The sequence below is a fragment of the Apodemus sylvaticus genome, chromosome 1 (genome assembly GCF_947179515.1).
Source record: "Apodemus sylvaticus chromosome 1, mApoSyl1.1, whole genome shotgun sequence".
Taxonomy (NCBI): Eukaryota; Metazoa; Chordata; class Mammalia; order Rodentia; family Muridae; genus Apodemus; species Apodemus sylvaticus.
Genome location: NC_067472.1, coordinates 198,189,037 through 198,216,394, shown reverse-complemented (window position 1 = coordinate 198,216,394; position 27,358 = coordinate 198,189,037). Strand labels below are relative to the sequence as shown.

At 40.1% G+C, this 27,358-nt stretch overlaps 1 protein-coding gene across 1 annotated transcript in view; it reads right to left on the bottom strand.

Annotated features, from left to right (window-relative positions):
* The window catches only part of LOC127670216 (STAM-binding protein-like), a 57,619-nt gene that overhangs the window by 3,733 nt on the left and 26,528 nt on the right, over window positions 1-27,358 (bottom strand). Inside the window, exons 2-3 of the mRNA XM_052164629.1 lie at window positions 8,963-9,087; window positions 8,075-8,212 (exon numbers count right to left, since the gene is read on the bottom strand). Of these exons, the coding sequence (XP_052020589.1) occupies window positions 8,075-8,212; window positions 8,963-9,087 (263 nt within the window). The remainder of the gene's footprint in view (window positions 1-8,074; window positions 8,213-8,962; window positions 9,088-27,358) is intronic.

Genomic DNA, 27,358 nt, shown 5'->3' with positions numbered 1-27,358 from the left:
CAGAGGAAGGAAGTGAGAAATTTGGAGCAGGCTTTTAGCAGATTCTCATTTCTATCTCTAAGTTGTGTATGCATATAGATGCATCCACCTTGAGATATTTAACAACTCTATTTATGTATGTACACTCACAACTATGCTATAACTTATTTTTCCCTTTTTTTATTCGATATATTTTTATTTACATTTCAAATGATTTCCCCTTTTCTGGACTCCCACTCCCCAGAAGTCCCATAAGCCCCCTTCCCTCCCCCTGTTCTCCCACCCTCCCCTTCCCACTTCCCTGCTCTGGTTTTGCCCTATACTGCTACACTGAGTCTTTCCAGAACCAGGGGCCACTCCTCCGTTCTTTTTGTACATCATTTTATCTGTGGAGTATAGTTTTGATATTCCAGTTATCTAGGTTAATATCCACTTCTTAGTGAGTGAATACCATGATTGATCTTTTGAGACTGGCTTACCTCACTTAGTGTATGATGTTATCCAGCTCGATCATTTGACTAAGAATTTCATGAATTCATTGTTTCTAATAGCTGAATAGTACTCCATTGTGTATATATACAACATGTTTTGCATCCATTCTTCTGCTGAGGAATACCTGGGTTCTTTCCAGGTTCTGGTTATTATAAATAGGGCTGCTATGAACATAGTGGAGCATGTATCCTTATTACATGCTGGGGAATCCTCTGGGTATATACCCAGGAGTGGTATAGCAGAGTCTTCCGGAAGTGATGTGCCCAATTTTCTGAGGAACTGCCCAACTGATTTCCAGAGTTGTTGTACCAATTTGCAACCCCAACTCTTTTTACATATGTACACTCACAGCTATGCTATAATTTAAAACATCAAGCCTTTGAAAACTAAAGTGAAATCAAAGAAAAATTGAAGAAAACAACAAACAAGAAGATACCATGTCCAAACCATCTCACAGGTCCTACAGGTCAGTAATCTGCTAACCCATTTCCTAAGAGCAGTCTTCTCACTTCAAATTCCCCTAGATTCTAGGTCCTAGATGCCTGCTTCAGTATGACCGTTATGACAGACTCCACCCTGACCAATTCCTAATTAAGTGACTTCTTGTTTTGAGGCACAATATTACAGTTCAATCAACTTGGCACCAAATTCTCTACCTACAAGTCTTATCGTCCTGAATGCTGGGGGTCCAGGAGTGTGACAGTACACCCAGATTTTATGACATTCTTGAACATTGCAATCTCTGCCCACCATGACTTAGAAGGCATTAAGTCAATATCCTCAGAGCTCCAGCAGGTCAAATCCTGACGTCATTCTTCCTGCATCCCTGTTATGCGGCTTCTGAGAACATCATATCCAGTTCTCCTTCACCCTTGTTTCTTCTTCATCCCTATATACCCTGCTTTCCTCATTAGACATTCACCTAATCTGCCAGGGAATTGTTTCTCTTGCAGCCAGTTCTCCCTATTTACCAGGTTCATGAGCCACCTGCACGTGGCTCAGGTCCCTCTCTAGGCTTCTCACAACATCCTCCCAATGTTGATGCAGTTGGAATATCTAACATGTGCCTTCAATTCCAAACAGTATAACTGAACCCTGCTGTCAAGATCTGTCCTCTTCTGCAACCCTATTCATGTTTATGAGAGGAGCACTTCTAACTCCATGAGCCCAATTGAAATTCTGCCCAGTCTGACTCCTCAGCCTCTACCCCTATTGCCTGGGTATCTGAATTACCCTGATCCCTCCTACACACACAAACAAGACTATCACCTTCTTATCCTCATTCCATGGTATAAGCTCCCAAACCACACCTGACATTCCCTTCCCAAGGAGCCCTTCAATTCCTTAATTTTAACTTCTGGAGTATGGCTTTGGTTACATCATTCTTTTGCTCAGAATAGTCCAGAGCTTTCTCTATACTCCAAATCACTCTCCATTTTTACCTCCATCCTAGACAAGGTATGCCAGGGTTCTCTTTGGTTATATATGTGAAGATCAGGCATCCGTTTCCAAAACAAACCACAAATCCTAGCCAAGAGAAATGCTCACTGATATAGGATCTCAGTGTATCTCTCTCCAATGCTATCCCCTCTCCCATAAATTTTTTGGGCTCCTCCTCCCAAGTCATCATGTCACTTTACATGTGACAGCTCTTCCTCTGCAACCCTCACTGTCCTATATTTCTTACCTGAAGTATATTGTGCACTTTGTCTCATGTGACTTGGTGCTCATTTTATGTGTGATTTCCCCTTTGAGTCCCAAGCCACAAAAGGCCAATATCAGTTGGCCATAATATATTGTTGAATGTACAGAGCCATATTGGGGCAGTCTTGCACTTGGTCAGAGTTTGACTTTGGTCAAGGTTAACTTCTCCCAGAATGCCAGGATCCTGCTCCACCTAGGGTGGAGTGCACGTAGTAAAGGTCAAGCTCATTGTTCCTCCGTGTATAGGGATTCCTGAATTAAACAGGTGACCCACCCAGCTGCCGGAGCAGTCAAGACGAAGACCTCCAAGAGAAGCTAGACAACTTCCACCGGAACTCAGCCTGGAGTCTGGGGGGAGGGTTTGCCCAAACTGTTAAAAGGTCCGGCGCCATTAAAGTTTAGGGCTTTGATCAGTGAACATTGACTTAGCCGTACGGTCTTTTCGCCGCTCTTCCCTATGACCCCAAAATTCTCTCAACAGGTAACCCGGTTTACATGTAGCTGCTGGCGGCTACATAGTGGCGCCTGAACGTGGGAAGACCTGGCACGAGAGAATTCCTGAGGTGGCCCTATCCAGCGAAGCTTCGCAGAAAAAGGTGAAAATTAATGGTGTCCGCACGGTAAGCAACATAGAGGGCAAAACTAGCGCTAGTGAATTCGTGTCTATGGTTGTGAGTGCAGGAATGGATACAGTTTTTCAAGCATACTGCGTGGACCCAGCGCAGGACTGCTTGGGTTGATAAGATAGGGAAATATGGGGAAGGAATTTGGTAGGCATTTGCCCAAAGCTCGTAAGAGCTGATTTCGGCGAAAAGAAAGGGGTTTTTAAAAATAGGCATATGTCCACAGCTTCTAAGAGCTGTTTAAAGAGGAAAATGGATGCAATTGCTTAACAAGCACGCTTAACTTTCTGTGTATCTTTCCGTGTTTGTCCCGGTGCACCGACTGTCTATGTGTATGTTTATGTCCTCTCTGTGTCTTTGTGTGAATGACTGTTTCATGTTAAAAAGAAAAAATTGGTAAAGATTACATCTGCTGGTAACCTCTTGAGCTAGCCACAGTTTGTGTGGGGATTGATTCAAAGCCACGCCGCGACAGCGCAGCTCACTCAAGAGGCAAACATGGCTGGGGAAAAAGCCGCTCTTAAAGCCCAGAAACCTCGAGATTTGGGAAGACTTTGGTTTGGCTTGTGAAATTCATGTAGTCGCTTTATACTTGTTTTTAATTGGTTTTAATGATATAAGGCTTTACATTTCTTGACTAAAGAGTTATAAATTAATTGGTTATTATGTAAAAGGTATAGTGTTATTAAGAAAAGGTTAGTTTAAAACTGGTAATTCAGTGTTAGAGCCATCTTAACTAACTACACGTGGCCTAACGCCACTCATGCTTTGTTCTTGTTTATAATTGGATTTAAAGGTATATTTTGCATGTCTTGACTATAGAGTATTGGCTTAAGTCACTGCACATGATTTAAAAGGTATAATGTTATTAACAAAAGTCAGGTTAAGGCTGGTAGTTTAGGGTAGTCGCCATTTTGAACACGTGGCATGATGGTTAAGGCTGGTAGTTTAGGGTAGTCGCCATTTTGAACACGTGGCATGACGATTAAGGCTGGTAGTTTAGGGTAGTCGCCATTTTGAACACCACATGGCATGACGCAATCCAGGAAATACAGGCCTTTGGGACGCTCCTAAATTGGCATGGTGTTTCATGTGGATCTTGGCCTGGAGATTAGACTTAATGAAGATTAAGATCTAAAATATTGTCTCTTTAATAAGTTACACTGTTATACACTTGAACATAAGAACTGGCATACAAACCTTGTGCTGTAAATATGTGTTTGCCATTAATTTTAAAGAAAATAGATTGTTTAAAATTGAGATTTGCTTCCAAAATTACAATTGTGCTCTAATATTGCAAGAAAACATTGAGTTACAATAAAAATCAGTGTGTCATTGGCTACAGTTTTCAGTTTGCAGGCTCGTAATTGTTAACATTTTGTAATTAAGATAATTTTGAGAGTGATACAGCTATGGGTTTTAGAGGCCCATTGCCTCTTTTCCACAAGTTTATAGGCTACAATGGTAGGAGCAAAATTTAACCCTCCAAGATTAAAAAGGATATCTCTGTAGAAATGTATTTGATATCAAGTAGGTTCCTTTGACCATGAAATTACAGGCTTCTTTTGTTTAATCCTTAAATTGTCCTTGTAGGTTTGGGTCTGGTCTTAGTTAAAAGGCTCAGATTAGAAGATATTTACATTTGAGGAATCTCATACAATGTCCTTGCCAAGGACTCAAGGTGGATCCTAGGGCAGATAAAAAAATTTACATTTGAGTTAATGCAAAGCTTAGAGCTGCCTCAGGGGAAGCTAGTGAGGAAGTTTTGAGAAATTGTTTCCGCCTTACAGGCCCCACCTAGGGAGTGTTTGGCTTTAAAAAAAAAAAAAAAAAAAAAAAAAGGTTTTTGACTTATCCAGGTGTGGGTTAAAATGCAGTTCAAATCTATGAAAGGTCAAGGAGGCTATAAAAGCATTAACATTTGGCCTGTCTACTCCCTATAAAATTATTGTAAATTTAAAGGGTTGGTTTTTTGCTTTACATTCTGATAGTTATAAAAGCATTTGCTTCTAATTTTAAAGAAACAACAAAACAATGTCATTAGAAAGTTTTTGCCTCAAGGAATGGCTAACAGCCTTACGTCCTGTGAGGAAAAAATGTTTGTCTCTCTTTCAATACAGAAGTTAAGATCTTAAAAATTTCAGTGTATAATGTTCATAGAATGTTTGTTACAGGCCCTTGCTCCTATAGACTTTTAGAATTTTTAGGTAAATGGCTTTCAAAGGTTGTTAAGATATATTAATTGGCTTTATCTTATATTTACCTCATTTTAAGCTTGCCACAGAAGGTCTTAAACCTCTGTTTTCAAGGTAGGAAACGTTTGTTCCTTGCTTCAAGCAACAATCAAATTTATTATTAATGGTTGGTCTATTACATGGTAAGCATTTTTAGGCAAAATTAATAATTGTTATCCAAAAGATAATTTGTACTATCAGATCACATGTTTATTCCTTTAAGTTTCTCCCTGCTTCAACACAGATACCTGAATTGGGTGCTATAGCAGCTATTTTTAAGATGTTAAAGGTCAAGCTTTTAATAATAGTAGATATATATATATATATAGCTCATGGTTTTATAATTGCTTAAAATTGGTCCATTTTTAATACTGCTAATTCTTAATTTCTACAGTTTATACAAATGTGATTCAAATTTCTAAGAACAAAGGATATGTTCTCTAAATGACTGTCCTTTAGGTATTTGAAATAATTTTATATTTTGTGCACATCAAATTATAAAGATTTGTTCTTGATGTCCTCAGTTTCTACCTCTACCACGTAATGGTGTTAATCCTAGAGGACTTAGTTATTACAGATAAATGATATTCATATTTCTAATTTAAAAGATTAAAAAAATATGTACATGTGACTAATGATTCATTTTTAGGCTGTCTAGTTGCAACTGCTCTAACAGAAAAAGCAACTATATTTTATATAATTACATAGTTATTGCCTATGTTATGGTTTATACTTTGTGTTCCAACTTAAATTAATAAAACAATATCTTCTTGGAAGAAAGAAAAGAGGGGAAATCGTGTCCCTGTACATATCATTTATATTATGCTTGCATGTTTTTAAGAAAATTTTAAAAATTGGATGCCAAGAAACTCCTTGCTAAATGTATATGACATCTTGTAATTAGACATATTGATGTCTAGGTGAAATGAAGGAATTCACTTACTAACATATGCCATGATCCTGATTTAATATTGGGGGAGAAGGCATGTCCTCTGTTTTTTCCACAGAATGCTGCAGAAGATATGCTGACTGTGCTTGCTGAATGCCCAGACCATGGTAACATAAGAGCTATATTGGGTATATGTTCTTGACTTACCTCAATTGTTAAATGTCCCAGGTTAGATAAATTGCCTAGCTTCAAGCTTTTAGACTTTGTGGGACAGAAAATAGAGACTGTTAAGCTAGCTTAGGAAAAATTAATCTAAAGAAGAGTTAAAATGACTCTTCTCCTTATTGTGTTCAGCTGACTTAACCATAGACTAGTCTAGAAATAATCCCAATATTGAAGATTCCAATTTTGAAGATGGCTAACAATCTTCAGCCAGCTGTGTTAATTTAACATATAGTCTCCACTTTTCCTGAGAAGTAACAGCATATCTCTTGATTCACAAGGCTACCTCTCCCACCTCAGAGGCCAAGCTTTGGATCCTTAAAGTTGTTAATTTACAACTGAATTGGATACTTCTGGGACAAGTTAATCCTATTCCACCTTTAACTCTTGACCTTGTCTGTTAAGCAGACTGGCTGTCTCCACCCAGGCTCACCTGGATGGAGAGATTACATGTCTGTTAAAGACACTTGCAGACCCCCCTGGCTTCAAATCTTACACAAGTGGATCTCCAAAGAGGGAGCCACATAGAACTCAGATCTATGTGTGTTTGTTTTTGAACAAACATGGGTACCAGCGAGACGTGCGAGGCAAAGCACTGCATGGGGAGGTGAATTTCTGCTTCTGAGTCCCCAGGAAGTACACCTAATTGCATAGGGGTTAACGTCGAGAGGCTGTCCTTAAAATAATAAGGGAGCCTATTACCCCTCCTCTGAAAAAGACGTTATACAATATTTAAGAGGAATTACGGTCAATGCTTCCCCTCCTGGTTAAGGCCCGCCTTCTTATGAAGGATATTTATCCACTTGTTTTCTACCTCCTCGTGTTCAAATTAATAAAAAAAGGGAGGACATGTACAGAGCCATATTGGGGCAGTCTTGCACTTGGTCAGAGTTTGACTTTGGTCAAGGTTAACTTCTCCCAGAATGCCAGGATCCTGCTCCACCTAGGGTGGAGTGCACGTAGTAAAGGTCAAGCTCATTGTTCCTCCGTGTATAGGGATTCCTGAATTAAACAGGTGACCCACCCAGCTGCCGGAGCAGTCAAGACGAAGACCTCCAAGAGAAGCTAGACAACTTCCACCGGAACTCAGCCTGGAGTCTGGGGGGAGGGTTTGCCCAAACTGTTAAAAGGTCCGGCGCCATTAAAGTTTAGGGCTTTGATCAGTGAACATTGACTTAGCCGTACGGTCTTTTCGCCGCTCTTCCCTATGACCCCAAAATTCTCTCAACAGGTAACCCGGTTTACATGTAGCTGCTGGCGGCTACAAATTTGGCACAGCAGGAAGAATTTATACAATTGGAATGAAGAGCATCAGCACTTCCCAAGGTCTGACTAGAAGTTTTTGATCTCACAAAAAACACAAGTAATGCTCCTTCTTGTGGCTTATATTCGTTGTTAGAATAATTTCAATAGTTTTGTGAACTTCAGTCTTTGAAAATAACAGAATCATCCAAGGGACTCTCTAGGCAAGTAAATGTGTTTTCTTGAAAGTCAAAAGATGTATGCTATACATGTTCAAACACTTCAAAATCTTGCATGTAAGATTATTTCAGTGTACACAAAGGAAGTACTTCTTCATAAATATAAAACACAATCATTAGAACAGACACTCTTGGCTTACTTAAGTTTCATCTCTACACCTTTAGGTATATGGTCTATATACATTTTCTCATATATCCTGTCAAGCTACCATTCTCCACGCAGATTAACATAAAGTTGAAAGTTTGAACAATTACTCCTAGTAAACATAAAATACAAAGAGCTGTAAAAGTGCCAGGAAATGCTCCTTTGATTTGACCTGCACACTATTGGTTATACATGCTCAGAGCCGATGATCTGGAATGAATTGCCTCTGTGCACAGCAAGTTTTAGGTAGGCTGTTTTGAAGAAACAGAAAAGGAACCCTCATTCCCAGAGGTCCTTTTGCTTACATGTATCCATCCTAATGTAATAAGTCCCAGTCCTTCTTGAATAAAGAAGAGGTCCTCCTCATGCTTTGCACAGCAATAATCTGGGCCTCCTTCCTGGACAGGAATGAGGATATGGCTGATGTGATATTCCTCTCCAACCTGCCAGGAGAAAACAACTTGTCACAACTCTTGGAGGTCTCAGACCCATTCTCTCATACACACAATAGGCCCCAGACCAGACAGTACATGAATCTCATTTTTCTTTCTCCCTTTGTGGTTTCAAATCCTTGGCTGCACTTGTGCTTTGCTAAGATACAGCTAAAAAGGAACAGATGTTGAGTAGAAATGTAGATGTCCAGCTTGACACCTCCTGGGCTTAGGGTCTTTCCCGTAGCAGCCAGTAGGATTGCTCAGGAGTCTAGAGATGCCTAGGAAACTAGTGCTCAAAAGCTTACCAGAGTAGATACTCAGACCAGGACCTAAAAGCCATTGATTTCTGGTTACAACGAGGCAACTTGTCTGTTTCCGTGACTTATGCCTGGCTACCTGCATTTCTGCTTTCTGTTTGCATTCTTTTACCTTTAGGTAATATAGAACTCTGACGCTGAGGCTCATTTGAACTTGTAAGAAGATTCCAGCATCAGTTTGCCAGTGCCTAGAATTTCTGGCACTAGCCCCCAACTAGAATGAACATTTCTATCTATAGCATTGAACCACATTGTTCATTTCAAAAGACTCTCTAAAGCAACCAAATACAAAGTCATCCAATACAAGATGGCCAACCTTGTCAACCATAGTTCCTTCTGGAAAGTGATGTGTATGGATAGAGACCCTAGATATGTTCCCTGAGAGTCATGTAAAGTCAAGGGGAAAGCAACAGCCTCAAATTAGAAGTGTTTATATCTTTACCAGGGCTCCACATAGAACACCACATGTCTCTATTTTTTTCTTGGTGTTCATTCCTGCTGCAGTGAGGAATTTATCGCACAAATCATGAGGGAGGACCACCTGGCGCAGGCCTCTGCCTTTCTCAACTGTAATGGAAAAGAGAGAAAAGTATGAGGAGACAGGGCCTGGTATCCCTGAGGAGAACTCAAGTCTATCACCCTAGGAAAGTAATACAAAGTCATTGAGATCCTTTTCTTCATCCCCCTCCTCATGATAGGCAGGGAGTTTTACTCCAAGCTCTGGTTACTGGTGTCTGGGAGAAGGGGCCATGGGCTTTACTGTCTGCTTAAGTGGATGGAGCAATATTTTTGGATGTGACTCTTAGCTGATATAAAATTTCTCTGTGAAAGTCCTCATTGGACAAAGTCATCTCCTAACTGAGTAGAACACCATAAGCATTCAGGGAGCTATACTGTCAGAGAAAAGCAAAACTTCTGCTGTGTTTCTCCTGGCAGAGACAGGTCTCCTTGGATCTTCATTCATATCTCCAGATTTTTTTGGCATTTACGCTCTGAAGTCTAGACTTGTATTTTCCTGTGTCCACCTGGATGTTGCCTTAGATCTTGACTCACACAAATGACTTACAATCTGTGACATCCTGGCATGCATTGAGTCAAACTACACTTATTCCATAGAATCCACCTTGAAGAAGACAGCTGTAGTTGTGCTCAATCATATGGAGCATTTATGCTAGATCTGTGAGGCTGTGAATAAATCCTTCAGGTAATAAGAGGATGCAGAGAGCACAAATACATACACAGTTTCTTATCTCAGGGTCAGACTACCACAATCTGTCCACAATCTTGCAATGTTTTAAGGATGAGGGAGACCCATGTGGTCGCTGAACTGCAGGGAAAGTTCAGAAATTTTTAACAACATCTGACAGATACATATGGAAATATTGCTCTGTCTCCACATGCTGACAAGACAGTCAGGTTGTCAAGACAGATAAAAGCAGCACTCATCTCATGAGGTTCTGTTACCACAGCATAGCCAGCAGATCCATGGAAGCAGAAGACTGAGAACATGGCAGGAGATTCAGGATTCCGTGTGGGGCCCAGTGTTCCAGACTTGAGGCACCTGTCCAGCACCTCTGCCTTACCTTACTGGTGAGCTTCAGTCTCACTCCTGTTTTCCTGACCCAGATGCAATTTGAACAACTTCTACACAAGGCTTGTCCAAGTAAGAAAACGATGATGACTCACCTGGACATTCTAAGGTGCCAGTTTCTGAAGCCTCCTTGGCAGCTGGTGATGTTGTTTGAGCTGCTTCATCACAGGCTTCCTTTTCTGAAGGCACCACTGTTGGGCTGAAAGTTCCAGTTGTTACTGAATAAGGCTGAGCTTCCTTTGATGAAACTGGTGCTCCAGCGCCCACCTCCCACCTTTTTTTATTTTTCTTCAGAACCATACCGTTTTAGAAAAGGAAAGGAAGCCCATTTTGAAATTCGTGTTCTGGTCTTCTTTTTTTCTTCCAAGAATGATGCCTTCTTGGACAGTTCTTCTTCCTTCTTCTTCTGTAGGAAAGGAAAAGAATTTAGGCCACTACTTCAAATTTTGGAAGAAACGTCTTTTCAGCCCACATATGAACAAAGCGTAGTTCCGTTAAAGTCTGACATTTCAGCCTAGGGCATGTATCCCTGGTGTTTTGGAAAATCCATTCTTCTACCTTACTCTTTTCCTGTTTTTAATAAAGTTAGGTCTCAGTCTTCTTAGTATGCCATGACATTGTGTGTGTGTGTGTGTGTGTGTGTGTGTGTGTGTGTGTGTGTGTGTGTGCATGTTCATGTGTGTTGATTGGATTACAGAGGGAGCCCTTTCATTGACTCACACTTCAAAGACACTGCACAAGACAGTCCTGGGATCAGACTGTGTAGATGTCACACAGTCCTCCTATATCCATGCTTCCCCTCACACTGACCTTTTCTGTCAAGTAAACGAAATGTTCTTCAGAATATTCATTTAACAGGTCTCTCTTCAGCTCCTCAGCCCTTACAAAAATCTGTTTTATTGTCTGCAATACAAAACCAAAATGGATAATTAGAACAGTGCTAATGTTAGAAAAGAGAGAAAGAATAGAAGATGGCAGGGGCAGCAGTATCTCGTGCATGTCTTGAACGCAATTCCCAGCCATCCCCTCTGTACAGAATTCCTGAAACAGCATTGCCCCCCCACCCCCCCACACCCCCCACCCCCCCCCCCCCGCTTCCTTCTAGTGTCATCATCTGTGTCTTTTTGGTGAGCAGTTGTGTTCTGCTTTGGAGATTTTTGGTCAGTCACATTGAGAATGAAAACCTACCTTGAGGATATTTGATTTTTTGTAAATCTCCACAACGTCTTTGTACTTTTTATCTGCAGGGAGCTTTTCCACATAGAGTCTAAAGGAATAGAGCAGAGAGACTAAGCTGTGCAGAGAAACTAAAATGTCTAAATGAGTCCCTAAGGAATCTTGGACTCTGTTGTCACTGCTTCAGAAGTTACTGGTATTTAATAAGGCACACCCTGAGATCCCACATCAATTTCCATTACTTAGACTGGAGAAAAACTATCAAAATTCTTCCATGATACTGGCACATTCAGCAAACATTAGTTGTCAATAAGCATAGTTAAAGTGATACAGTGCAGGTTGGTCATTTCAACACCCAGGAGGCACCAGATAGACACACAATCCTTGAGGAAACAGGTTGTACTCCTGGACTTCATACTAGGAAATAATCACAGTGGTCTGAGTCTTTCATTCCCAATATTAATCTTTGCCCACATAGCACTTTTGTTTATTGCTTCCTGGGAGTGTACCACCTTACCTCAGACATCACTAGGTAATGAGAGGAGATACTGAGGGTGCTCAGTTCTAGGTGGTGATGTTCCCTGGGTACCTAGTCTCATGATGCACTGAAAGATGCTAGTAAACTGCTTCAACCCTTATGTCTGTCCAAGATTCAAGATTCACTGCCTTGTCAAAAACTCTTCTTGAGAAGAGGATATGACCAGAAACTCAGTCTGGGAAGCTGATGTATGGGAGAACTTGTGACTTTTTGGTAAGAGAGATTTGTTCTTGGAGAAGGGAAAAAATGAGAGTAGATTTTTTATGATCTCAAGAGAATGCCTTCATTTTACGGGAAACCACCAGTGGAAAACCAAGAGAAACCCTGTTGTAGTATTTGTACAACAAAGGGAATGCAAACTGTGGTACCTCAACTCATCTGTAAATCTAAGCTCTCTAGTTGTGGAACAGTAATTGACATACCTACTAAACATTCAGTCTTCTGAAGATCAATTAAATCATGTCCAGAAAACCCCTCCCTATACTATATATATATATACTATATCTCCTTATATTCTGTTTCACAAAATTTAAGGCCAACTAGGATTAGTGAGACTTTTCCATCTTCCCCTTACTAAAGTCAAAGCACCCTTGTCACTGAGGCTGTAAGAACTATTTCATGGTGACAGCTTTACAATCTATTTTTCACTCTTCTTATGCAATACAATGAATAGTTTGGAGAAATTCCTAAGGATGGTTAACCACACTGAAGCTAGGAAGTCAACAATCCTCTGGTGACTGTGAAGCTACAGGAATGCCTACTTCTCTCCCATAGAACTCAATAAGTGTGGCCACCCATCAGAGACAAATCTGTGACTGTTTACATCAGGGGAGATTTGAAAATCAAAAATAGCTATCAGTTCAGATACACACTGATTTTCAGCCCTCTTTTCTTCCACTATGAGCTGGACCTTGTGTGCCATTATATTTCCTTATTTATAGCACCACCACCTTTGTTCCTCATATCTTTGAATCACAAGAAAAAGTTTGTGTGGGCAGTTCCAGAAATCTGATGAAAAGATAACATCCTCAAGTTCTATAGCTGTCAACAAAGAAGAAAACCCTGAATAAAACAGCAGACTGAGCAAAAAAACGAGTTCCAGAAAAGGAGTAGAAACTGCAGGTTCTCACGTGAGGTACTTGTGGTAGAGCACAAAGGCTGCTTCCTTTTGTCCACATTGATCAAGGTCAGCTGCCATTTTATAGAAGTTTTTGCTCAGGCTCACGTAAAATGCCCACGAAACATTGTTGTTTATTTCAATGTTCTGCCCAAGAGCACTTAACAGTTGGAACCTCTCTTGGGGAAGAAGAGTGGCATTATCATGCCTGGCGATGTTCTAAGACAAAAAGGAAAAGACAGGAAACATCAAAACACTTTGTCTGGCATGCTGGCATTTCAGCTCTCTAGCACATTAATGGCTTTGCCCACAGACACACACACACACACACACATAATTGTGTATGTATGTCTGTGTCAGATTCACAAACCTCTCCCTGAAGAAATTAGAGTGAATAGAACACCCCTTGTGTCAATTCAGCTTCATACATTTAGTGAATAATCCCACCTTGGGATTTCCTATTATGCTAGTAAAGTGGTAGATTTGGGATTAGGGATGCCTGTTACCATTGAAAAACATATTGCAAAGGAGCTCTGAGGGAATGTTCAACTTAAGAAGCCGGCTTACAAATAGGTTATTTATTGAAATCAGGACCAGAAGACTTCTCATAGCTGTGAGTGGTTGTGTACAAATAGGAGGGTTATGCATTTGCATGATCATGAGGAATGAAAACTAAGTTCCTGATGTTTAAGAGGTTCAGAAATTAAGGCTGAGAATCTTCAGTAGGCCATACAGGCTTTGGGAACTCTGAGCACCTTGGACCATAGCATTGTACAAGGCTGTCTTGGGTTAGAATGTTTCAGAGCAGTATTCAGAGCAGTAGTGTAACGACTAACTGGACAGAGCATTGACCTGTTTTCTCTGATCCCAGTGGCAATATAAAGAAAAATTGATATATGAGGAGTTGGGTGAAAACATTTGAGGATTACTAGTCTAAACACACAAAAAAGACATTGAGATTTTAAATTTGCCTCAAAGAATTCCATGCAAATTACCTTTATTTGTAACTGTGTTGAGACCACACTTGTTGTTCCTGTACACAAAGACTCGTCATTGCCTAGACTCTGTTGGTCTGAGTGCCTAGGGTTCAGGAGGTTCCCACCTGTCACAAGATGAACAATAAGTTAGGAAAGGAGATACTTTGCTTCTCTGTGAATTAATGTTATATTACATTAATATATGCATTGCTAAATAATCCACTGTGCCATAGTAAGTCAATCTCCATTGAAAATTCCTGGTAATCCCCTACAATGCTGCATAAAGCCATTCCAGGACCAGGGCTCTCTCCTTCCTCTCCTAGTTTCTTCTTGGGAATGATTTGATATGTGACAGGACAGAGAAGTGGGGGGGGGGTTGATTGGGGAACAGTCAAATGCAAGAGGGCTTATGGGATTATGCTGAGGGGCAAACAGGGAAAGGGAAAATCATATATAATATAAACAAAGAATATAGAAAATAACAAAAGAGAAATTTCCTATAAATGATAAGTTTCAATTTATTTCTTTTTTTAATTTTTTATTCGGTATATTTTTATTTACATTTCAAATGATTTCCCCTTTCCTAGCCCCCCCACTCACAAAAAGTCCTGTAAGCCCCCTTCTCTCCCCCTGTCCTCCCACCTACCCCTTCCCACTTCCCCGTTCTGGTTTTGCTGAATACTGCTTCATTGAGTCTTTCCAGAACAAGGGGCCACTCTTCCATTCTTCTTGTACCTCATTTGATGTGTAGATTATGTTTTGGGTAATCCAGGTTTCTAGGTTAATATCCACTTATTAGTGAGTGCATACCATGATTCATCTTTTGAGTCTGGGTTACCTCACTAAGTATGATGTTCTCTAGGTCCATCCATTTGCCTAAGAATTTTATGAAATCATTGTTTCTAATGGCTGAATAGTACTCCATTGTGTAGATATACCACATTTTTTGCATCCACTCTTCTGTTGAGGGATACCTGGGTTCTTTCCAGCATCTGGCAATTATAAATAGGGCTGCTATGAACATAGTAGAGTATGTATCCTTATTACATGGTGGGGAATCCTCTGGGTATATGCCCAGGAGTGGTATAGCAGGATCTTCTGGAAGTGAGGTGCCCAGTTTTCGGAGGAACTGCCAGACTGATTTCCAGAGTGGTTGTACCAATTTGCAACCCCACCAGCAGTGGAGGAGTGTTCCTCTTTCTCCGCACCCTCTCCAACACCTGCTATCTCCAGAATTTTTAATCTTAGCCATTTTGACTGGTGTAAGGTGAAATCTCAGGGTTGTTTTGATTTGCATTTCCCTAATGACCAATGAAGTTGAGCATTTTTTAGGATGCTTCTCCGCCATCCGATGTTCTTCAGGTGAGAATTCTTTGTTTAACTCTGTACCCCATTTTTTAATAGGGTTGTTTGCTTTTCTGGAGTCTAACCTCTTGAGTTCTTTATATATATTGGATATTAGCCCTCTATCTGATGTAGGATTGGTGAAGATCTTTTCTCAATTTGTTGGTTGCTGATTTGTCCTCTTGATGGTGTCCTTTGCCTTACAGAAACTTTGTAATTTTATGAGGTCCCATTTGTCAATTCTTGCTCTTAGAGCATACGCTATTGGTGTTCTGTTCAGAAACTTTCTCCCTGTACTGATGTCCTCAAGGGTCTTCCCCAGTTTCTTTTCTATTAACTTCAGAGTGTCTGGCTTTATGTGGAGGTCCTTGATCCATTTGGATTTGAGCTTGGTACAAGGAGACAAGGATGGATCAATTCGCATTCTTCTGCATGCTGCCCTCCAGTTGAACCAGCACCATTTGTTGAAAAGGCTATCTTTTTTCCATTGGATGTTTTCAGCCTCTTTGTCGAGGATCAAGTGGCCATAGGTGTGTGGGTTCATTTCCGGATCTTCAATCCTGTTCCATTGCTCCTCCTGCCTGTCACTGTGCCAATAACATGCAGTTTTTAACACTATTGCTCTGTAGTATTGCTTGAGGTCAGGGATACTGATTCCCCCAGAATTTCTTTTGTTGCTGAGAATAGTTTTATCTATCCTGGGTTTTTTGTTATTCCAGATGAATTTGATAATTGCTCTTTCTAACTCTGTGAAGAATTGAGTTGGGATTTCGATGGGTATTGCATTGAATCTGTAGATTACTTTTGGCAAAATGGCCATTTTAACTATATTGATTCTACCGTAGATCCATGAGCATGGGAGGTTTTCCCATTTTTTGAGGTCTTCTTCCATTTCCTTCTTCAGAGTCTTGAAGTTCTTGTCATACAGATCTTTCACATGTTTGGTAAGAGTCACCCCAAGATACTTTATACTATTTGTGGCTATTGTGAAGGGGGTCATTTCCCTAATTTCTTTCTCAGCCTGCTTATCCTTTGAGTATAGGAAGGCCACTGATTTGCTTGAGTTGATTTTATAACCTGTCACTTTGCTGAAGTTGTTTATCAGCTGTAGGAGTTCTCTAGTGGAGTTTTTGGGTCACTTAGGTAAACTATCATGTCATCTGCAAATAATGATAGTTTGACTTCTTCCTTTCCAATTTGTATGCTTTTGACCTCCTTATGTTGTCGAATTGCCTGAGCTAGTACCTCAAGTACAATATTGAAAAGATAAGGAGAAAGGGGGCAGCCCTGTCTAGTCCCTGATTTTAGTGGGATTGCTTCAAGTTTCTCTCCATTTAGTTTGATGCTGGCTACCGGTTTGCTGTATATTGCTTTTACTATGTTTAGGTATGGGCCTTGAATTCCTGTTCTTTCCAAGACTTTAAGCATGAAAGGATGCTGAATTTTGTCAAATGCTTTTTCAGCATCCAATGAAATGACCATGTGGTTTTTTTGTTTGAGTTTGTTTATGTAGTGGATTGCATTGATAGATTTCCGTATATTGAACCAACCCTGCATTCCCGGGATAAAGCCTACTTGATCATGGTGGATGATCGTTTTTGATGTGTTCTTGGATTCGGTTGGCAAGAATTTTATTGAGTATTTTTGCATCGATGTTCATAAGGGAAATTGGTCTGAAGTTCTCTTTCTTTGTTGGATCTTTGTGTGATTTTGGTATCAGCGTAATTGTGGCTTCATAGAAGGAATTGGGTAGTGTTCCTTCTGTTTCTATTTTGTGGAATAATTTGAAGAGTATTGGTGTTAACTCTTCTTTGAAAGTCTGATAGAATTCTGCACTGAAACCATCTGGTCCTGTGCTTTTTTTCGTTGGAAGACTTTCGATGACTCCTTCAATTTCTTTAGGCATTATGGGACTGTTTAGATACTCTATTTGGTCCTGATTTAATTTTGGTATTTGGTATCTGTCAAGGAAATTGTCCATTTCCTCCAGGTTCTCTAGTTGTGTTGAGTACAGGCTCTTGTAGTAGGATCTGATGATTTTTTGGATTTCCTCAGTTTCCGTTGTTATATCTCCTTTTTCATTTCTAAGTTTGTTAATTTGGATACTTTCTCTGTGCCCTTTGGTCAGTCTGGCTAAGGGTTTATCTATCTTGTTGATTTTCTCGAAGAACCAGCTCCTTGTTTTGTTGATTCTTTGTATGGTTCTCTGTGTTTCTACTTGATTGATTTCCTGCCTTCTAATCATCTAGTTTGATGATTTCCTGCCTTCTACTCCTCCTGGGTGAAATAGCTTCTTTTTGTTCCAGGGCTTTCAGGTGTGTCATTAAGCTGGTAATGTATGCTCTCTCCATTTTCTTTTTGGAGGCACTCAGGGCTATGAGTTTTCCTCTTAGCACTGCTTTCATTGTGTCCCATAGATTTGGGTATGTTGTGTCTTCATTTTCATTGTGTTCTAAAAAGTCTTTAATTTCTTTCTTTATTTCTTCCTTGACCAAGGTATCATTGAGTAGAATATTGTTCAATTTCCACGTGCATGTGGGTTTTCTGTTGTTTTTGTTGCTATTGAAGACCACTTTTACTCCATAGTGATCTGACAGGAGGCATGGGATTAGTTCGATCTTCTTATATTTGTTGAGGTCTGTCTTGTGACCAATTATATGGTTGATTTTGGAGAAGGTACCATGAGGTGCTGAGAAAAAGGTATATTCTTTCGCTTTAGGATAGAATGATATATATATATATATATATATATATATATATATATATATATATATATATATATATATCTGTTAAATCTAATTGGTCCAAAGCTTCAATTAATTTCATTATGTCCCTGTTTAGTTTCTATTTTCCTGATCGATCCATTGAGGAAAGTGCAGTGTTGAAGTCACCCACAATTATTGTGTTAGGTGCAATGTGTGCTTTGAGCTTTAATAAAGTTTCTTTTACGAATGAGGGTGCCCTTGCATTTGGAGCATAGATGTTCAGGATTGAGAGTTCTTCTTGTTGTATTTTTCCTTTGACCAGCAAGAAGTGTCCCTCAGGGTCTCTTTTGATGACTTTGGGTTGAAAGTCAGTTTTATCTGATATTAAAATGGCTACTCCAGCTTGTTTCCTGAGACCATTTATTTCAATTATAATTGTAAGTGTATTATTCTGCAATTTGGGTTGTGTCTACCATCCTGCTTCAGTCACTTAATTGTAGGATTAAAAGCCTGTATCTCCATGGCCCCCTAGTGCTAAGGTAGCATATCTTCACAAGTAGTGCTGGCACTGGCACTTCTTTTAAAGATTTTGCCTGGAGGATTACAGCAGGTAATATAGTTTCTTTGTGTCCTAGACATGACACACAGTCACATTTTCTGTCCTGAAATTTCCATTCAAACCATAAAGATCTGGTCCATGAGGGTTATACTCTGAGTCCCCAGTAGGACACAGCTGCCAATCCTGGCAGGCCAGACAGGACAACCCTTTCCATAGAGGGTTGGCAGTTGTGGCAGCTAGTTTCCCTCCCATCACAACACTGCTACTGAAGAGGTTAATGTGGAAACTGAGTGCAGGATGGCTACCACAATGAGACATCTTGGCTTTGAGTGTTCCTGTGAACACCCCAGCTCTCTGTCTGCTTCTCTGGAAGACCTCTCATGAACTACCTGGGTGTGTTATCTACACTGTTCTCTCCTATGCACTCTACTTCTAGGTGGGCTCAGAGCCCAGCCTGTTAGTTTTGCTACTATGGAATGTGAAGATACTTTAGTGGAAGATAGAATGCTCTGTCCAAAATCATGAGCTCAGATATATCAGAGCCAAAACTAACACTAGGGCACCAGATTCTAGTTCAGTACATTCCCTATGCTTCCACACTTTCTGGACTTCTCAAAATATATGGGGATATCAGCTAAAGAAATGTGTAGATTTCTTTCCTCTCCAGACATTTTAAGGTTTGTAATATGAGCAAAGTTTGGGAAAATAGGTTTGTCCTTATCATAAGGACCCCAAATTGATTCAGGTGTTGATTGGCTAGTAGGTAGAATAGTATCATGAAACTGGTAGTGATGTCCAAAAATATAAGAAGGGACAATTCATACTGCTCAAAGGAAAAGTCTTATGCTCTGAACATAAGGGCACCCACATTCATAAAAGCAACTTTAATAAAGCTCAAAGCACACATTGCACCCAACACGATAATAGTGGGAGATTTCAGCACCGCACTGCCAAAAATGATCAAATCATGGAATCAGAAACTAAACAGAGATACTGTGAAACTAACTGAAGTTATAGACCAACTGGATCTAACAGATATTTATAGAACATTCCACCATAAAGCAAAAGAATATACCTTCTTCTCAGCACCTCATGGTACCTTATCCAAAATTGACCATATAATTGGTTACAGAGCAGGTCTCAACAGATATAGAAATATTGAAATTATTTCAGGTATCTTATCAGATCACCATGGCCTAAGGCTGGTCTTAAGCTCAAACAACAACAATGGAAAACACACATATACATGGACTTTGAACAATGCTCTTCTCAATGATAGCTTGGTCAAGGAAGAAATAAAGAAATTAAAGACTTTTTAGAATTCAATGAAAACGAAGACACATCATACTAAAATTTATGAGACACAATGAAAGCAGTGCTAAGAGGAAAACTCATAGCTCTAAGTGCCTCCAAAAAAAGGAATGGAGAGAGCTTACACTAACAGTTTGACAGCGCACTTGAAGGCTCTAGAAGAAAAGGAAGCAAATACCCCCAAGAGGAGTAGACTGCAGTAAATAATCAAACTTAGATCCAAAATCAACCAAGCAGAAGTAAAAAGAGCTATACAAAGAATCAACAAAACAAGGATCTGGTTCTTTGAGAAAATCAAGATAGATAAACCCTTAGCCAGACTAACCAGGGGGCATGGAGACAGCATCCAAATTAATAAAATCAGGAATGATTAGGGAGACATAACCACAGGAGCTTTGGAAATTCAAAAAAATTATCAGATCCTAGTACAAGAGTTTATAACCAACAAAGTTTGAAAACCTGGATGAAATGGATAGCTTTCAAGATACATACCAGGTGTCAATGTCAAAACAGGATCAGATAAACCATATAAATAGTCCCATAAGCCCTGAAGAAATAGAAGCAGTCATGAGTATTTTCCCTTCAAAAAAAGGCCCAGGACCAGATGGGTTTAGTGGGGAATTCTATCAGATCTTCAAAGAAGAATTAATTCCGATAATCTTCAAACGTTTCCACGAAATAGAAACTCAAGGAACACTACCGAACTCATTCTATGAAGCCAAAATCACACTTATACCTAAACCAAACCAAAAATATTGAACAACACCCTGACCAACGGAATCCAAGAATGCATCAGAACTATATAATTAACCATGATCATTTAGGCTTCATCCCAGTGAGGCTGGGATGGTTCAACATACAGAAATCCGTCATTCTAATTTACTACATTAACAATCCAAAGGAAAAAAAAACCAATGATTATTTCATTAGATGCTGAAAAGGCTTTTGACAAAATTCAGCATCCCTTCATGATAAAAGACTTGGAGAGATTGGGAATCCAAAGCCCATACCTAAACATAGTGAAAACAATATACTGCATACTGAAGAATTGAAGACCCAGAAAAGAATCCACACACCTCTAGTCACTTGATATTTGACAAAGGAGCTAAAAACATCCAGTGGAAAAAAGACAGCATTTAAAAAAAAATGGTGCTGGATCAACTGGAGGTCTGCATGCAAAAAAATGCAAATTGACCCATTCTAACTAATCAACATCAAACTAAATGGAGAGAAACTTAAAGCAATCAGACTAAAATTGGGGACCAGAAAAGGCTGGCCACTCTTTCCCTATCTATTCATCATAGTACTTGAAGTCTTAGCCAGAACAATCGGGCAGCAAAAAGAGGTCAAAGGTATACAAATTGGAAAGGATGAAGTCAAACTATCAATATTTGCTGATGATATGATAGTATACTTAAGCAACTCCAAGACTTACACCAGAGAACTCCTAAAGCTGATAAACAACTTCAGCAAAGTGGCTGGATATAAAATTAACTCAAACAAATCAGTAGCCTTCCTCTACTCAAAGGATAAACAAGATGAGACAGAAATTAGGGAAATGACACCCTTCACAATAGTACCAAATAATACTTCACACCTAGGTGTGAACCTGACGAAGCAAGTGAAGTGTCTATATGAGAAGAACTTTAAGCCTCTGAAGAAAGAAATCGAAGAAAGTCTCAGAAGATGGAAAGATCTCACATGTTCATGGATTTGCAGGATCAATATAGTAAAAATGACCATCTTGCCGAAAGCAATCCACAGATTCAATGCAATCCTCATCAAAATTCCAAATCAGTTCTTCATAGATCTAGAAAGAGCAATTCACAAATTCATCTGGAATAACAAAAAAACCAGGATAGCAAAAATTATTCTTCACAAAAAAAGTTATTATGGGGAAAACACCATCCCTAACCTCAAGCTCTACTACAGAGCAATAGTGATAAAAACTGTTTGGTATTGGTATGCAGACAGGCAGGAAGATCAATGGAATAGAATTGAAGACCCAGAAAAGAATCCACACACCTATGGTCACTTGATATTTGACAAAGAAGCTAAACAACATCCAGTGGACAAAAGAGAGCATTTAAAAAAAAAATGGTGCTGGATCAACTGGAGGTCTGCATGCAGAAAAATGCAAATGGACCCATTCTTATCTCCTTGTCCAAAGCTCAAATCCAAGTGGATCTACAGATAAATCCAAGGATCTACAGATAAAATCAGACACACTGAAGCTTATAGAGAAGAAGTGGTGACAAACCTTGAACACATGGTCACAGGGGCAAAGTTTCTGAGCAGAACACCAATGGCTTATGCTCTAAGAACAAGAATCAACAAATGGGACCTCATAAAACTGCAAAGCTTCTGTAAGGCAAAGGACACAGTCAATAGGACAAAATGGCAACCAAAAAATTGGGAAAAGATCTTTACTAACCCTGCATCGATAGAAGGCTTATATCCATGTATACAAAGAATTGAAGACTTTAGTCTCCAGAGAATCAAATGACCCTATTAAAAAATTGGGTACAGAGCTAAACAGGGAATTCTCAACTGAGGAAACTCAAATGACTCTAAAGCACCTAAAGAAATGTTCAGCATCCTTAGCTATCAGGGAAATGCAAATCAAAGCAACACTGAGATTCCACCTTACACCAGTCAGAATGGCTAAGATGAAAAACTCTGGGGTCAGCAGATGCTGGAGAGGATGTGGAGAAAGAAGAACACTTCTCCATTGTTGGTGGGATTGCAAGCTGGTAAAACCACTCTGGAAATTAGTTTGGTGATTCCTCAGAAAATTAAACATAGTACTATCTGAGGACCCAGCTATACCACTCTTGGTCGTGTACCCAGAAGATGTTCCTACATGTAATATGGACACATGCTCCAATATGTTCTTAGCAATTTTATTTATAATAGCCAGAACCTAGATAGAACCCTGATGCCCCTCAACAGAGGAATGGATACAGAAGATGTGGTATATGTACACAATGGAGTACTATTCAGCCATTAGAAACAATGAATTCATGAAATTCTTAGGCAAATGGATGGAACTAGAACGTGTCACCCTGAGCAAGGTAACCCAGTCACAAGAACACACATGGTATGCACTCACTAATAAGCCGTTGCTAGTCCAAAGCTCAGAAGAAACAATTTACAATTCACCTAGCACAGGAAGCTCAAGAAGTAGGAGGGCTTAACTGAGGGTGCTACGGTTCCTCTGAAAAAGGGACCATAATACTCACAGGAGCAATAAGGGAGACAAGACATTGAAGTAAAGGCCACCCAGAGACTGCCCTACCTGGAGATTAATCCTATAAACAGTCACCAAACTCCGACACTATGACAAGAAGTATGTACAAAAGGAGCATGCCATGGCTGTCTCCAGAGGGGCCCTGCCAGAGCCCTACTAATACAAAGGCAGAAACTAGCAACCAACTACTGGACTGGGCATGGGGTGTCCAATGCAGGATCTGGAGGGTGGTCTGGAGGAGTTGAAGGGGTTTACACCCCAGGGGAAGAACAATGACTTCAGCCACCCAGACACCCCAAGACTCCCAGGGACTGAACCATCAACCAAGAGGTACATATGGTTCCAGGCAAAAATGTGGCATAGGAATGTGTTGTTGGGCATCAGTTGCAGGAGTGGTCTTTGGTCAGGTAAAGGCTCAATAGAGGCCCCCCAAAAGGGAAACCGACAGAGGTGGGGAGGAGGTGGAAGTGTGTCAGGTAGAGGGGCATATACATGGAGGCAGTGGGTGGGAGGAGGGGTTGGGAATCTTTGGGGAGGGAGCTTTTGGGAGGGTAGAAATTGGGAAAGGTTTTATCAACCCCAGTGTAAATGAAGAAGATACTCAATTTAAAAAAAGAAATTGAATTTGAGCTGATGCATGCTTGAAACCTTTACCCTTATGTCCTTGTTTCTTTGTTATAGGAACATACTCTGTTGGCTACTGAAACAGAAACAAATACCAACTCAGCCACAAACCCCTTGACCTACAATATTTCTCATTGGCCAGTTATACCTGCCAGAAATGCTAGGGCAGTGGTGTCAGAGAACCTCTAGGAATAATATAAAAATGTCTGATTTGACTTAAGGCCCAATTAATGAGACAGAATATATACAAGACACTGCTTATGTGACAAAAACATAGAGTCTAGATGGCCAGAGATCTAGTTTAAAATCAAATCCTACTGGTCTAAAAAATTAAATAAAAGAAACAATCTAGCAGTCCAATTCTTCTAATCCCAATGTTCAATGCCCTATTCAGCCATTATAAGAAAAGATTCCTTCTGCATCAAGTGTGAACATAGTGTCCAATACCAAGATATTATGGAAAAGAGAGAGAGAGAGAGAGAGAGAGAGAGAGAGAGAGAGAGAGAGACAGAGAGAGAGAGAGAGAGAGACAGAGAAACAGAGACAGAGACAGAGAGACAGAGAGAGAGGTAAAGAGAGAGGCAGACAGACACAGACAGTGACAGAGACAGACAGAGCAACAAAAACAGAGAGAAACACTCAGACAGAGACAGGGAATGAAAGACACAGACCTATGTGATGTGTCTCCATCAATCCCCCTATCAGTCCCATTCATATATCAGGGAACTGTGCAGAATAGGAGGACAAAATAATGTCAAAGCAGACAGAATGAAAGAAAAGAAGAACAGAGCCCTCCAATTGATCTGAGCAGAGCTAGCATGAACTGGGAGAAGCAGAAAGCACTGGGCCTACACAGATCCTTTGCAGGACAGCTGCAAAAATATGTAGCTTCCTTTTTTCTTTTTTTCTTTTTTCTAGATAGTGTTTCTATGTATATCCCAGGCTCTCATAGAACTCACTCTGTAGACCAGGCTGGCCTCCAACTGGGAAATCCACTTGTATTTGCCTCCCAAGTACTGGGATTAAAAGTGTGTGCCACCACTGCCTGCTTCTCTGCAAAACCTCCCATGAGCTACCTGGGTCCTTTCTCTATACTGTGCTCCCTTAAGCACTCTGCATCTACTTGTGCTCACAGGTCAACCTGTTAGTTTTGCTGCTATAGAATGTGAAGATCCCTATAGTGGAAGAGGAAATGCTCTGTCCAAAATCATAATCTCAGATATATCAAAGCCAAAACTGACACTAGGTCACCAGATTTTAGTTCAGTACATTCCCTATGCTTCTACACTGTTTGGACTTCTCAAAATATGGGCATATCAGCTAAAGAAATGTTCCCATTTCTTTCCATACAATACATTGTAAGGTTTGTAATGTGAACACAGTTTGGGGAAACAGGTTTGTCCTTATCATAAGGACCTCAACATGGTTCATATTTTGATTGGCTAGTAGGTGGAATAGTATCATGAAACTGTACTGGTAGCTCTGGTCCAAGAATTCCTGGTTGGAGAGACACAGTCTCATTGTGATATACAACCAAGTCTTTATTGATTCCTGTCTTATTTTTGTAGCTTTATAATTCCTTGTGGTTACAAAGATTATACCGTGTCTAGTAAGGTAAATGAGTATAAAGCTTGGAAATTCGATTTAGCTTGATCCCTAATACTAAATAGAATCTAGAATACCACAATGACTCCAGCTGAAAGCCAGAGTAAAACAAAATCCCTAGCACATTTGGCACCTGTCAACCACAAGTGCTCAGAAAAATTTCTATTTCATTGTAATAATAATTTGACTTTATAGCCAGAGATTGCCTATAATTCATCATTCTTTCTAGAATGGGTATAAACTAGCATCAATCCCTCTCCCTATGCCACCTGTGTGCTAGAATTTTACTCCTGAACCCAGACATTGCACTAAGATTTGGTTCTACAATATATGCATAGAATGCTTATTTTCTAATTGTAAAGCATCATCAGTGTTTAGGGACTCAGAAGATGATAAACATGAAAGGTGTTTTTCCTGATAAGCTGGCCCTCCTAGTAACATCCTGTGCCAGCCTAGGGATCCTTCCGGATCTCTTGCCCTATATGTTCATTAAACCACAAGCAGAAGACTGATCACATGGCAGGAGATTCAGGATTCTCTGTGGGGTCCAGTGTTCCTGACTTGACCTGTCCAGCACCTCTGCCTTAAATTACTGGTGAGCTTCAGTCTCAATCCTGTTTTCCTGAGCCAGATGCATTTGGAACCACTTCTATACAAGGCTTGTCCTAGTGAGAAACCTGTGGTGACTCACCTGGATGTTCTAAGGTGCCAAGTTCTGCAGCCTCCTTGGCAGCTGGTGATGTTGTTGGAGCTGCTTCATTGCAGGCTTTCTTTCCTGAAGGCACCACTGTTGGACTGAAGGTTCCAGTTGTTACTGAATAAGGCTGACCTTCCTTTGATGAAATTGGTGCTCCAGGGCCCTCCTCCCCACCTTGTTTATTTTTCTTGAGAACCATACCGTTTTTGAAAAGGAAAGGAAGCCCATTTTGAAAGTCGTGTTCTGATCTTTTGTTTTCCCTCCAAGAATGATGCCTTCTTGGACAGTTCTTCTTCTTTCTTCTGCAGGAAAGGAAAAGAATTTAGGCCACTACTTCAAATTTTGGAAGAAACGTCTTTTCAGCCCAGATATGAACAAAGTGTAGTTTCGTTAAAGTCTGACATTTCAGTCTAGGGCCTTGTATCCCTGGTGTTTTGGAAAATCAATTCTTCTACCTTACTCTTTTCCTGTTTTTAATAAAGTTAGGTCTCAGTCTTCTTAGTATACCATGACATTGTATGTGTCTGTGTGTGTGTGTGTGTGTGTGTGTGTGTGTTTGTGTGTGTGTGTGTGTGTGTGTGTATGTTCATGTGTGTTGATTGGATTACAGAGGGCATGTGGAGCCCTTTCATTGACTCACACACTTCAAAGACACTGAAGAAGACAGTCCTGGGTACAGAGTGAGTAGTTGTCACACAGTCCTCCTATATCCATGCTTCTCCTCACACTAACCTTTTCTGTCAAGTAAACAAGATGTTCTTCAGTGTATTCATTTATCAGGTCTCTCTTCAGCTCCTCAGCCCTTACAAAAATCTGTTTTGTTGTCTGCAATACAAAACCAAAATGGATAATTAGAACAGTGCTAATGTCAGAAAAGAGAAAGAAAAGAGGTTGTCAGGGGCAGCAGTATCTCATGCATGACTTGGACCCCATTCCCAGCCACCACCTCTATACAGAATTCCTGAAGCAGCATTGCCCCCCATTCCTTCTAGTGCCATCATCTGTGGCTTTTCTGTGAGCAGCTGTGTTCTGCTCTGGAGTTTTTGGTGAGCCACATTGAGAATGAAAACCTACCTTGAGAATATTTGATTTTTTATAAATCTCCACAGCGTCTTTGTACTTTTTATCTGCAGGGAGCTTTTCCACATAGAGTCTAAAGGAATAGAGCAGAGAGACTAAGCTGTGCAGAGAAATTAAAATGTCTAAATGAGTCCCTGAGGAAATTTGGACTCTGTAGTCACTGCTTCAGAAGTTACTGGTGTTTAATAAGGTACACCATGAGATCCCACATCCATTTCCATTACTGAGACTGGAGAAAGAATATCAAAATTCTTCCATGAAACT